The following is a 12,947-nucleotide window of genomic DNA, read 5'->3' as shown; positions in this document are numbered from 1 at the left end:
GTGTGTGTAACCTAAAAAGAACTTGATAACTTAATTCTTCTAGTAAACATGTTCAAACACTTCTTGCAACATATGGTATACTTCTAAGTACAAATAAAGTTGCATTTTAAAAAGTTTGTTACCTAAATTCTAATTTTACCGTCATAAAAATTTTTTAATTTTTCTTTTAATGTTTATTTTTGAGAGAGACAGAGTGTGAGCGGGGGAGGGGCAGAGAGAGGGGGAGACACAGAATCTGAAGCAGGCTCCAGGCTCTGAGCTGTCAGCCCAGAGCCCGACGCGGGGCTCGAACTCACAGGCTACAAGATCATGACCTGAGCTGAAGTCGGACACTCAGCCGACTGAGCCACACAGGTGCCCCTATCTTCATAAAATTTTTAATTGCACCAAATAATTGAATTTTGCTCTGTTTTGAGAAATACCATCATACTAACTGAAATAGCAAAATTATATTTGACTTACTATTTTAATGTTTTAACTTTCACACTGGTGTAAGAACAGTTTCCAGGAGGGTAATGGTATGTTTTAAAGATCATAGGTACTGTAAAAATGCAGTTGGGTTTTTAAAGAGTCTTTCAGCCACAGTGCCTTTTTTTTTTTTTTTTTTTGATGAAACAGCAAAACTGTATTTGATTGTTGGATATGAAATTTACTGTCGCATAATTAAAAGGGACTACTTCAGAGAAAGAAGCATAAAAATAAAATGTGATTTTTTTAATATGAAATTTATTGTCAAATTGGTTTCCATACAACACCCAGTGCTCATACCAACAAATGTCCTCCTCAATGCCCATCACCCACTTTCCCCTCTCCCCCACCCCCATCAACCCTCAGTTTGTTCTCAGTTTTTAAGAGTCTCTTATGGTTTGCCTCCTTCCCTCTCTGTAACTTTTTTTTTCCCCTTCCCCTCCCCCACGGTCTTCTGTTAAGTTTCTGAGGATCCACCTAAGAGTGAAAACATACAGTATCTGTCTTTCTCTGTATGACTTATTTCACTTAGCATAACACTCTCCACTTCCATCCACATTGCTACAAAGGGCCATATTTCATTCTTTCTCATTGCCACGTAGTACTCCATTGTGTGTATAAACCACAATTTCTTTATCCATTTGTCAGTTGATGGACATTTAGGCTCTTTCCATAATTTGGCTATTGTTGAGAGTGCTGCTATAAACATTGGGGCACAAGTGCCCCTATGCATCAGTACTCCTGTATCCCTTGGGTAAATTCCTAGCAGTGCTATTGCTGGGTCATAGGGTAGATCTATTTTTAATTTTTTTGAGGAACCTCCACACTGTTTTCCAGAGCGGCTGCACCAGTTTGCATTCCCACCAACAGTGCAAGAGGGTTCCCCTTTCTCCACATCCTCGCCAGCATCTATAGTCTCCTGATTTGTTCATTTTAGCCACTCTGACTGGCGTGAGGTGATACCTGAGTGTGGTTTTGATTTGTATTTCTCTGATAAGGAGCGACGTTGAGCATCTTTTCATGTGCCTGTTGGCCATCCGGATGTCTTCTTTAGAGAAGTGTCTAGTCATGTCTTCTGCCCATTTGTTCACTGGGTTATTTGTTTTTCGGGTGTGGAGTTTGGTGAGTTCTTCATAGATTTTGGATACTAGCCCTTTGTCTGATACAGCCACAGTGTCTTTAAAAAATACTTTAAAACAGTGATGACACACCATGGCCATCTTTTTCTCTTCAGGTTTTTTTAGTCTGTGTGTCCCTGTATGTCTGTGTTTTTCTTAAATGTTTTAATAGGAAAAATAAATAATACAAGAAGTAATAATAATGTTAAAAAGTAACCATTTCATATCCAAAGCATATGTGACACATATTAGGTGGTCATTGGTGCCATTTCATGTTAGCTTTTAGGTAGAGATTTGCTTTTCATTGTGCCTGGCCTGGAATTATGTTTTTGTGTTTTTAGTTGATTTGATAACAGGCTTTTTGTTGTTTGTTTTTTGTTTTGTTTTGTTTTGTTTGCAGAAAAGGAAATATTTCTTAAACAAATGAAACCATATTATTACTTCATTTTTATACTCTTATTTTCCAAAATTTCCTGGTTTTATAATTATCTTGTCTGGGGGCCAGAATTTTGTTGTGACTGCTTTGGTTCTGTTGTTTAAAGCTACCCAGTTTGTAGGTTTCTTAAAATTTGGTCTGATCTTTGTAAGTTCAGTACTTTTGATATTTTGAAATATTTTGATATTTCGAAAAATTTTGAAAATTTTTCTACCTTCATTCTTTATGAAGTGAGATTGGCTAAACAGCATGTATTTTCTTTCTAATAAATCTTTCCTGAGCACCTACAATGCATTAGGCCCTATGCTGGCTTCCAAGGGATCAGTGCATATCCCAGGCAGGGTCTCCCTGTCCTTGAGGGCTTATTGTCTAGTAGAAGGAGATGTGCATGTAAACAAATATAGACGTTACAACATAGAATGTTGATGTGGGATGCACAAAAGACAGATTAATCAGTCCCTACCTGCAAGGACATAAGATGAGAAGTGTGGAAAGAACTCATGGAGGAAATGGCTTGAGCTGAATCTTAAAAGATGAATAAATGGTTTCTGGAAGGTTTAGAGTATGATGGAGTCCATGGTATTAAAGACAGCATGACGTTCAGTGTCTGTTTAGGTAATTAAAATAGTTCCTTATAATTTATGTATTGAATATGAAGGCAAACATTTGGAAGTTAAAAGAGACCAGACCTTGGAGGGCGTGTGCTGAATTAAAGCTTATATGTTTCACCTTAACCAGCAGGTACACTTAGGAGGTTTTGCACAGGGAAATACTGCCTTTTTAAATGCCTCCCTGTTATGTCTTTGAAACCTAAAAAACAAACCTGTGAGATTAGTCTATCTTCTTTATAGATGACTCAACAAAGATTAGTCATTTTACCAAGGTCACACAGCTGCCAGATGTCGTGACCTGTTCTTTTGGACTCCAGCACCTGATCTTTAACGTTTATTTATTTTTGGGACAGAGAGAGACAGAGCATGAACGGGGGAGGGGCAGAGAGAGAGGGAGACACAGAATCGGAAACAGGCTCCAGGCTCTGAGCCATCAGCCCAGAGCCCGACGCGGGGCTCGAACTCACGGACCGCGAGATCGTGACCTGGCTGAAGTCGGACGCTTAACCGACTGCGCCACCCAGGCGCCCCACCTGATCTTTAAACTATCACTCTACATTCATTACTTCTAAGGAACTGGAGCTTGGAATCGGTGGAAGCACTTAGGAGGTGATAATAATCTAGAAAGTGAGGCAGAGTTCAAGAGAAGAGAGAATTCTTTGAAATGAAAAGGCAACAGAGTGCTAGCGGGAAGTTAGGATGTGCTTTCTAGTTATATAATGAGGGACGGGGAGAAAAAGAGTTTCAAATCTATTGTTTTTGGCATAGAAATGAATATAATAGAGGTACAGAAGATGCACTTTTGGGGAATAAGATAATGAGTTTGAGGTTCTGAAGGGACATCCAGATTGAGATATTCAGTGGAAAGCAGGAAATAAATATGTGAAGCAGAGCCAGAGTAGTCTGGGCAGAAGGTAGAGGTTTAGTAGAGTTTTGAGCATGAAGAGGTAGCGGAAGCCAGGGAGAGCTGGATTACAGAGAAGGAGGTAAAGTCGGGGTGACGGGTGGTTGCGTGGGAGAAAAGGAAGGGTCGGAGTATTAGATGTCCTGCTGCAGTCAGAGAACTGAGATAGCATACTTGTCAATTATTGTAAATAAGTGAGGGAACTGGAAGAATAGAGGAATGTAGTCCTAGAGAAAAATACTGCAGTTTAGATTCCAGAGATAGAATCAGTTTTGTAGAAGGTCTAAGCAATGGGAGCAGTATGCCAGGATAGGGTATGGAGTTTGGTTGTGCAGGTCAAGAAGGCCAGATTTTTATATGGGTTGTCTACATAGATGTTGAAAATCAATCACGATGAAGTAGGAGTTTGTACAAAAAGAAAGACTGAACCATAACTCCCAAACTTCAGTCAGAAAGTGAGAATGAGGGCTGCATGTGACTCTTGATCTTGGGGTCATAGAGTTCAAGCCCCACTTTGGGGGTACAGTTTACTCAAAACAAAGAGTGACCACAGATGATTGCAGCAACCTAGGAAGTGTGTGTGTGTGTGTGTGTGTGTGTGTGTGTGTATGTATGGAAATATATAGTATGTATATATACTTGTATTCATATTTATAGGTGCATAACAAGAACTTCAAAAAAGGAAAGGGCTTTTCCCCTTCAGGGGGAAAGTAATGGCCAAAAGTCACAGTGTAAACTGTGTGAATTCATTCTGTGTCTCTGAATTCAGCAGAATGGTGGATTTAGGAGGACAGCACCCACTTTAAAGGAATGCTGTAGAAATAGTGTTCTCAGGGGGAAAACCAGATTTCAGTTAAAGGAAGGAAGTAGGAGGTAAATATCTGTGAGAGCTTGAGAATGAAGAGTTTCCGGTAAGGCGGATTCTCAGCAGCAATGCAAAGCCTTGGGAAGAGAGTCTTTCTAGACAGTGAAAATCAAGAGGAAGGAGGCACACTCTTCTGGATATTACCTATAGGAGATAGTGACTAAAGGGTCTTGATTTTTGTTTTTTTTAGTAATTGAGTTACAACATTATTACTTTCAAGTGAACTGCAATAATCATATGTATATAGTGAGAAGCGATCACCGTAGTAAGTGTAATTAATATCGGTTCCCCTACAAAGCTGCAGAAAAAAATTGTTTGCTTGTGATAAGGAGGCTTGCATTCTTATTGGAGGCTTAAAGTGACAAGAATAACAGAACTGGTAAAAATTGACAATCTTTGCAGTTTATGCCTGATCAGCTAAGACTTTTCCGTTAGAATCAGAAACTCGATGAAGTTACAGTCTTTGTTAGGATTTAAATTATGTGCTTCTGAGATACTATTGGATTTTCATTGAGATAGCCAAATGGGTTGTGAAAATTAAGTTGTAACACGCCTTCTCCTGGCTAGTTTAATCTAGAGAAAATGAGAATATGATTATCTGGAAATGAAAATGGGTTAATTAATACTTAAGTGGTTAGATGTAAAAAGCAAACCTTCCTTATTCCTTCAGTTTTTCTTGACCACTCACTTAGATGTATTCTCTATAATCTTGGCTTTTTGCTGAATTTCTTTGATGGGTACTGAAACACACTGGCACCTTGAAGACAGTGGATAACCAAAAACAGGAATGTTTTGTTTTGCTTTCTTTCCTTGGCTGTTACTTTTTAAAGAGTTACACAAATGGGAATGACTTGTTCTGTTTTGTGATAACTCTAGCCTTAAGTTTGTAAGACCAATCTTCTCAAAAAGTTACTACCCTATTTACTAAGTTGCTTTTTCTGATCCCACATGACATCCTCACTCCTTCACCCCCCAACTCAAAGTTGGAATGGTGTCTCGATTCAGTGCACTCTGTCGTTTTCTTATGTCTTAAGTTGGCTCTATGTTGTGTAGGAGGCATTCTTGTACTTACCAACCCCCATAAACATTTTGAGGGCAAGATGTATATCAGATTCAAGATTTCCAGGTTTCTGGCAAGTTGTTGACTTAGTCAAGTGGCCTCTCCTAATTATCTCCTCCTTGAACCATTTTGTTCTCCTTCTCTCTGGTCCGTGTTGACCACTTCCCTCCAAAGCTGTGACGACTCCCTGGCTCCATGCGCAGCCATTTGGCTTGTTTTCCATATCTAACTGTAACTTCCCTTCCCTGTATGACTTTTCTTTTCTCTGCTCTCATTTAAATTTCCCCCCATGAATTTCAGTACACCGTGCTAAGACTTGAGCTCCTACTATTTTCTTCCTCACAGAGATTATTTATGATGGATGTTTCATTCATATTTATTAAGAGCCTACATATACGTGAAATCTCAGTTGCCTTACAGCATGTGATTTTTATCGTTAGACTAATTCAACTTGGTAAATCTGCAATATGGAGGAATTATTTTCCTAATGGTGCCACATTTCTTTTTGTCACCCTAATAACTGAATTTAGGACTTCATTAAACAGAGCAACGATTTAAAACACAACAGTAAAAACTAAAAGTTTAAGTAACTTTTAGATTAATGCAGATGTTTTGTATTGGTTACAGTTATAAGTTGACACAATAATTGGTTTTCAGGTAAGTTGTAGAGAAGTGGCATTAATACTGCTCTGCCCAAAGTCGCTCTTGAGTCTGGGGTTTGCAGTTTGTCCTAGAGAAACTGAGGTTTCAGAGAAAACCAAACCAAAACCCAACTTTTAAAACTTTTAAGAATGAAAATGTATGTGTGATGAATGTTTAGGTTTTGTTGGAAGATTATTTTAGGTCACATACTGTTTCTTTCTAACGTACTTAGAAAACCAAAACTTTTTCAATATGGGATTTAAGCTAATTGAGGCAAGGACTTTTAATTTTGGTGATACTTTTTTGGATAGGACAATTTCAACTAGGATTTACGTCTGTACTGTTATTTTATTAGCTGCTGACCCTCTCCTCATTTTGTGGGTGCGGCTGGGAGTTAGGCCGTGGTTGCTATTGGCTGTAGCTGAAAGTATCAGAAGTTAACGTTTCCTCTGGTGTCCTTGTTTCTGTCTCTCCTGTGGTTTTTTGAGTGTCCTTAGAGACCCTTTTTGTTCAATAATCTGAATTTAGCCATTTTTTCCATTGTAATCTCTTACTGTGTGCATGTGTATTTACCCTGTGGATGTGATGGTAGCATTTGGAGGGAAAGGAAGCATTCCATAATGCTATGATTAGTTCTCAGTCTTTCAGTGAGGTCATGACCTCTACAAGTGCATCTCACCTCTTCCTGAGGTGAGACAGGAAGGCTAGAGGAGACTGGAGTTCGGGATTCCTGTTCTCCCATGTCATTTAGGCGCTGGTAAAAGCCATGTTGGTTGAGCACTGGTAAAGTAGTCTTCCTGGAGGACAGGCGCTTGGTGACAGAATGCTCTGGGTGTATTTCATTCTCATACTGAGGGAACACAAGAAGAGTTTCTCCAGTCTTCACCCTGACACCCTTGTGGGGCTCCCAGGGTAAAGCTCATGAACCCATGGCAGTGATGGCCCCCAGTGCTGTGTCCCTGGGAGCTTTTGTCTGCAAGCTAGTTCGCATTCACATCTCTAGCAATTACACATCTTACCCTTAAGTTTTCTTGCCCTGCCGGCTACAGCCATGGTTTCTGTGTTCAGGAAGCTGTGATTCTCTGATTTCACCTCTCTCTTTAGTTGTCAGGGTGGCAGTTGGCCATATGACCTCAATTCTCTGATAAAATAAAGACTATTTTTGATTTTCAGTTTGTGCATCTTTTCTCTTGTAAGGATGGGACTGATGACTCCAGGCTCTTGACATGTTGGACTGGGAACTGGAAGTCCTGTCTCTTCCCATGTGGGATACTTCCTTTGCTTTTTGTATACCAAGGTTCACAGAGTAGCCCTCAGTGTTACTGAGTTCAGATTCATTGTGGTTCTCAGACTGTTTCTTCCTGTGACTGGATTGATATTTCTTTCAATAAAAGTTTCCACAGGCCTTTATACAGTTCATCTTTCAGGTGCTTCTATCTACAGACAACTCGCTAAGCTCTGGAGCGTGAGCGCATGTGCGTGGACATCCGAAGAACATCTTCAAATTTTGGCAGCTTTCTTCTTTGGGGAGTGATGCCAAATTTGTGTTATATAGTAGTAACACAGTTTAAATCTCATTTAATCCACTTTTACTTTGATATTTCCTGATACTTATCTGTTATCCTATTAATATGAAGTATCTAGCCAAAAAACTTTGTGTTTGTTATTCTAGTATTTTCTTGTATTTACTAACTCAGAAAACTTCCTTTCAGTCCCGTAGTGTGGATAAGCAACATGCTGTAATCAATTATGACACTTCTACAGATGAACATTTGGTGAAAGATTTGGGCAGCCTAAATGGGGTAAGTGAAGATTTTCTCTTTTGCTTTATTTGAATATTTTTTTAATATTGTAAGTAAACAGATCAGGTTACAGTTGCTATTTGTGTTATATTTCCTTCTCTTTAGTTTGCATTTTACTTTCTTTCTGGGTTTTTTTGTTTTTGTTTTTGTTTTGTTTTATTTTGTTTTGTTTTGTTTGCGTGCATGCGCAAGTTGGGGAGGAGCAGAGAGAGAGCGAGGGAGACACAGAATCCAAAGCAAGCTCCGGGCTCTGAGCTGTCAGCACAGAGCCCGACACAGGGCTTGAACCCACAAACTGCGAGATCATGACCTGAGCCAAACAAAGTTGGACACTTAACCAACTGAGCCACCCAGGCACCCGGGTTTGCATTTTACTTCTAAAGGTTTATTAGGTATGTGGCACTTTGGGGACCATACAGTAGAATATGGAATGAGCCCATGTTCCCAAGAAACTGTATAGGCAGTAAATACAGGAATGCAGACGGTTGCTGGTTCTTACTATTCATAATGGTTAAAAAAGACTTCTTTAAGGAGATGAAATGAAATTTGACCTCACCGGATGGTTTGAATTTATATGTGGGAGAATAGTGGAAAGCCATGGCAGTAAGTATGAAAAAAAGGACTCTTGGGAGCCCAAGAAGTATAGGTTAACTTAGAAGATAAAGGTGAAAACATAGTTTGATGCCAGCTGCTGCAGAACTTTCTGTGCTAGAGTAAAAAAGACAGGAAACACATCCATTAACCTTAAACATGTGACTTTGTGATCTAAACAGCAGTATTCATTATTGCTTTTCTGTATTCCTGCTTTGAAGATATTTTTGTGTTACTGCAGTGAGTTTTTTTTCCTAATTCTTCATTTGGTCTTTCCACATTGTTGGAACATAACTAGCCACAGACTAAGAGAATGCTGAAGTATTGAATAATTTCTTATTTTTTAATTTTCTAATAGCCTTGGTAATATAAGCTGATGCAATATTTGTCTACATCTGTGCTGTTGAAATTACTAAAATGAATTTAACAGAAACTAACTGTATCCCCACTGCTTCCAACTGCCACTGCTTTTTGAAATATACATTACACTTTATGCAGATTTTGGGATGAGCACTCGGTGTTGTATGGAAACCAATTTGACAATAAACTTCATATATTGAAAAAAAATAAACTTTATGCAGAAACTGGACAATTATAGTGAAACATTGTTTTCTTGTTCTAAGTTGCCCTGGTGCTGAAGGACTGATGTTTAATCTTTGAGATACTTTGTTTTTCTATTAGTTTTATTCTAGCCTTTGTTTGTTTCTCATGGCACACAGAATTAAGTCTCAATTCAGGGTTGAACCAAAATCCCTCACATTTGACACTTTTGCAGATTCCTGCTCCCTTGGGCTTTCCCTTGTCCTGCCTCCCGAATAGTAGTTCTGCTGCTGTCCAGTCTCCTCCTCCGAATACTTTGTTAGATTTTCTTCAACCTAGTAGTTCTCCCATCTGCCTTGTCATTTAGAAAAGTTGTACTTAAAAATTTGTACGAGTCAAGCCCAGATTCTACTTCTTCCTGAAGGGAAGGAACAAAGGAACGGTATTTAGGAATATTAACTTGCTAACGTCATTAATAACACGTGGAGCAGATAAAGCAGAAACAGAGCAGACTAGGTAGAAACCGTTCTAACGTGAGACAGGTAAGTAAGCTACTGTGATTCCCAGCTCCCAGTTGCAGAACTTCTTTCGTCCTTCTCCACATCTGTAAGCCTTTGTTTTAATCTTGATTTGGGGTGCTTTCTCTGCTTTGTATTACATCTTCTTTTACTTCTCTGTCACGGTGTTGAATCATGAGCTCCTGAACAGTCATGAACATTTACTCAGGAGTCTGCACAGTGCACGAATACAGTCCGTCTTTTTTTTGATGAAATTGAATTTATTTTCTTTATTAAGGAATTTATGGAGAAAAATTTTAACTTCTGTATGTGGACTATTTTAACAATGTTATGTTCTGGTTTTAAGCCAGAAAGATTGATCTTTACCACAGTGCTGTGCATAGATGTCTTTACATTATTATCTTGGAAAATAATAAGTGAGAATTACATCACAGTGTTTTATTCTTTTAAAAGACTGTGATCAAATATAAAAATTACTTGTTTTTCATTATAAAAGGAAGTCAGGTGAAGTACTTCTAAGTTTCTCTAGGTTGACCTTTCTTCATAATTCGATTATACTTCGTAATTCTGTGGAAGATAATAACTCATAGGGGGCAACATTTGCATTTTCAACTTGAAATCAGTACCTAGATTTGAATGTCAGTCTGTAATTTACCAGTCCTAAACACAGGGACAATCACTTTCTGAAATTTGGTTTCCTCATACATCTTCATATTTGTGAGTGTGGGGACTGACAAGTTCAGTTCCCTTGTTTTAGTTTTCAGATAATGAAATGGAAATTCCTGCTCAGTAGTACTGGCGTGGGGATGCAGCCTGACGACAGTACGTGTGAGTTTGTGCCTGTTACGGAACTTGGGAGCATCCGTCACACAAGCGATAACTGTGCTCTGACCCAGATGGCAGCCTAGGGAATACACCAGAACAGAGTTGTGAACCACCAGCTGCCGTGCGCTTAATCCATAAAAAGACCGTTTGCTCTTCATATTCATATAACTCTAGAAATTTGAGCATCAGGTTAACAGCAGTAATTTCAGAAGTCAGGGGACACGATGTAGTGGTTATGAGCCCCGCTTGAATTCTTACCAGTGACGTAACTGTAGACAGGTTACTTAATTTTTCTGTTCCTCAACTTTTTTAATGTTCGTAGCAAAATGGCGTTTCTCTCAGGTTGTACCAAAGCTATAAGTAAGTTCGTAATTGTAAATGATTAGAACAGTACGTGGTGAGCATTCAGTAAGTGCTGGCGGTGGTGGTGTGGCAAGCAAAGCAGTTAAAACGAGTTCAGCACCCTGGAGCCTACATGCTTTCCCATGAATCCACTGCCTTATTTTTTTTAAAAGCTAACCCCAACTTATAAATAACTCTTAACTGTGACCACTTTCACTCCTCCCTTTCATCCTACCCTAAAAGAGCACTCCCAGGGGACCTAGATTTATACTTGATGTTATTGCTACCAAAATGAGATTGCTCTGCCTAAGGAAGCTGGAACAGGTTTTGTTGCTGATGTTATGGTGGCCTGTTTCCCCGCAAGCCCCTGGAAGCTTCTCCTGTGAGAACCCTTATTTGCCTTCACTTCTTCCTGCCTCCCTCTCCCACTGGGGCACTTGCCCCTCTGAGAGCCACTGTGGCCTCTGCCACGTGCCTCCCGTGGCATGCTACCTCTGGCTTTTGTTCTAGGCTGCCCCCTCGACTCCCTGTGTTCTAGCTTCTGCTGGATCCCCTTTTCACACTGGAGTTTCTACCAGCATCAGACCACAGTGGCGTAGAGTGGAGAGAGTGTGCAGAGGAGAGGGAAAAAAGAGATGACTTTTGTCTCTGGCAGTGTGATTGGGGTGGTTACGCCCCTGGCCACTCACTCTGTTCAGATTTCCCACAGCGTTAATACAATACACAGTGGTTATGTGGTTTTATGCAATCAATTATGCAATTTCGTTGTATGTCAAATAAATAGATGTTTTTCTAGTTTGGTTTGCTTCTTTGAGCTAGTGGTTTGGAAGAGGGAGTTTGAAGAGCTGGCCTGGCTCGGGCACCCATACTTCCTTGAGTTGGAGAGAATGTGGGATTTGTAGTTCAGAGACCTCAGTGTGAATCCCAGCTCTTATTCCACTTATGAAATCAGATGTTTGTCAGTTCATTCTCTGTGCCTCCTTGTTGTTGTCTGTTCCTCCTACAAGGCACAAGTGTGATCAAATGGTGTCGACGTAAGGAATCAATCCTATTTTTCCCCAGGTTTGACTTACTAAAATGCTCCATAATTGATTTACTTAAATCATTTTTTTTTTTTTTTTGCCTGTTGCTCTTTGAAATTTTCTCTCCTCCTTGCGTAATTTCAGACCTTCAGGAGACTTTTTCCCTTCAGATGTTTTCACTTGCATTTTTGTAAGCTGAAACTTTGCGTTTGGCTCATATTTCCTAAGCCTTTTTAGACCTTAGGGAATATTTCTGTCATAAATGCCAGCATATTAAAATTGTATGTTTCTCGTTCTGCAAGTACCTACCTAGTATGTATGTTAAACACACAGTAGGTGCTTAATAATGAAGAGAATTGAGCTGTCTTAAGCTTTGCGTGGATCTGATTGGTCATGTTAAGCCTTTTGAGTAAAATGGTTGTTTAAGTTGAAACAATTTTAAGTAAAACTGGCTTAGAAGTGTGGCATTCCTTGTATGTCAAGTATCTAATTGCTTGTCTTCTGCATACTAAACATCAGTGAATTAATGTTTTCTTTTATTCTTTTCTTTTCCATCATTTGAAAAAGCTCTTCTGTTTTGTAACTCTACATAGAATATTTTGGTAAACTCAAGGTTTAACTTTTTTTTTTAATGTTCATTTTCGAGGGAGACAGAACGTGAGTGGGGGAGGGGCAGAGAGAGAGGGAGACACAGAATCTGAAGCAGGCTCCAGGCTCCGAGCTGTCAGCACAGAGCCCTACGTGGGACTTGAACTCACGAACCATGAGATCATGACCTGAGCCAAAGTCAGACACTTAACTGAATGAGTCACCCAGGTACCTGCCTCAGGGTGTAACTTTTAAAACACTGTAAAATGTTCATTTTGGAAATGAACATGAAATTAAAGCTTATAAATGCCTGTATTCAAAATTTTCTTCATATTAACATTTTAATCTTTCTGTGAAGGATGTTGGAAGCTTATTTTCTAGGATTACTCATGCATCATACTAAGGTGTGATCTCAAGTTTTAGCAGTATGTCACTATCTTCATATATCTGTGCTTGAAATTAAGACTATAACTTCTAATTTTTTCTATAGATTTATAAATTGGTATTCTGTGACCTTTTACAAAGTGCTAGTCGTGCATAGGAATTTGAGCATATGACCGTAATCACATAATTTCCTGTAATATTTTATTGTATGTCACTTAGGACCCTTCTGAA

At 39.2% G+C, this 12,947-nt stretch overlaps 1 protein-coding gene across 24 annotated transcripts in view; it reads left to right on the top strand.

Annotated features, from left to right (window-relative positions):
• CEP170 (centrosomal protein 170) overlaps positions 1 to 12,947 on the top strand; it is a 127,536-nt gene that overhangs the window by 41,465 nt on the left and 73,124 nt on the right. For all 24 annotated transcript variants that reach the window (XM_045453146.1, XM_045453148.1, XM_045453147.1 and 21 more), the window contains one exon: positions 7,817 to 7,906. In XM_045453146.1, the coding sequence (XP_045309102.1) occupies positions 7,817 to 7,906 (90 nt within the window). The remainder of the gene's footprint in view (positions 1 to 7,816; positions 7,907 to 12,947) is intronic.

Source organism: Leopardus geoffroyi, chromosome C3, assembly GCF_018350155.1.
Source record: "Leopardus geoffroyi isolate Oge1 chromosome C3, O.geoffroyi_Oge1_pat1.0, whole genome shotgun sequence".
NCBI classification, from domain to species: domain Eukaryota; kingdom Metazoa; phylum Chordata; class Mammalia; order Carnivora; family Felidae; genus Leopardus; species Leopardus geoffroyi.
The sequence above is the reverse complement of the archived record's forward strand: the minus strand, read 5'-3'. Positions and strand labels throughout refer to the sequence as shown.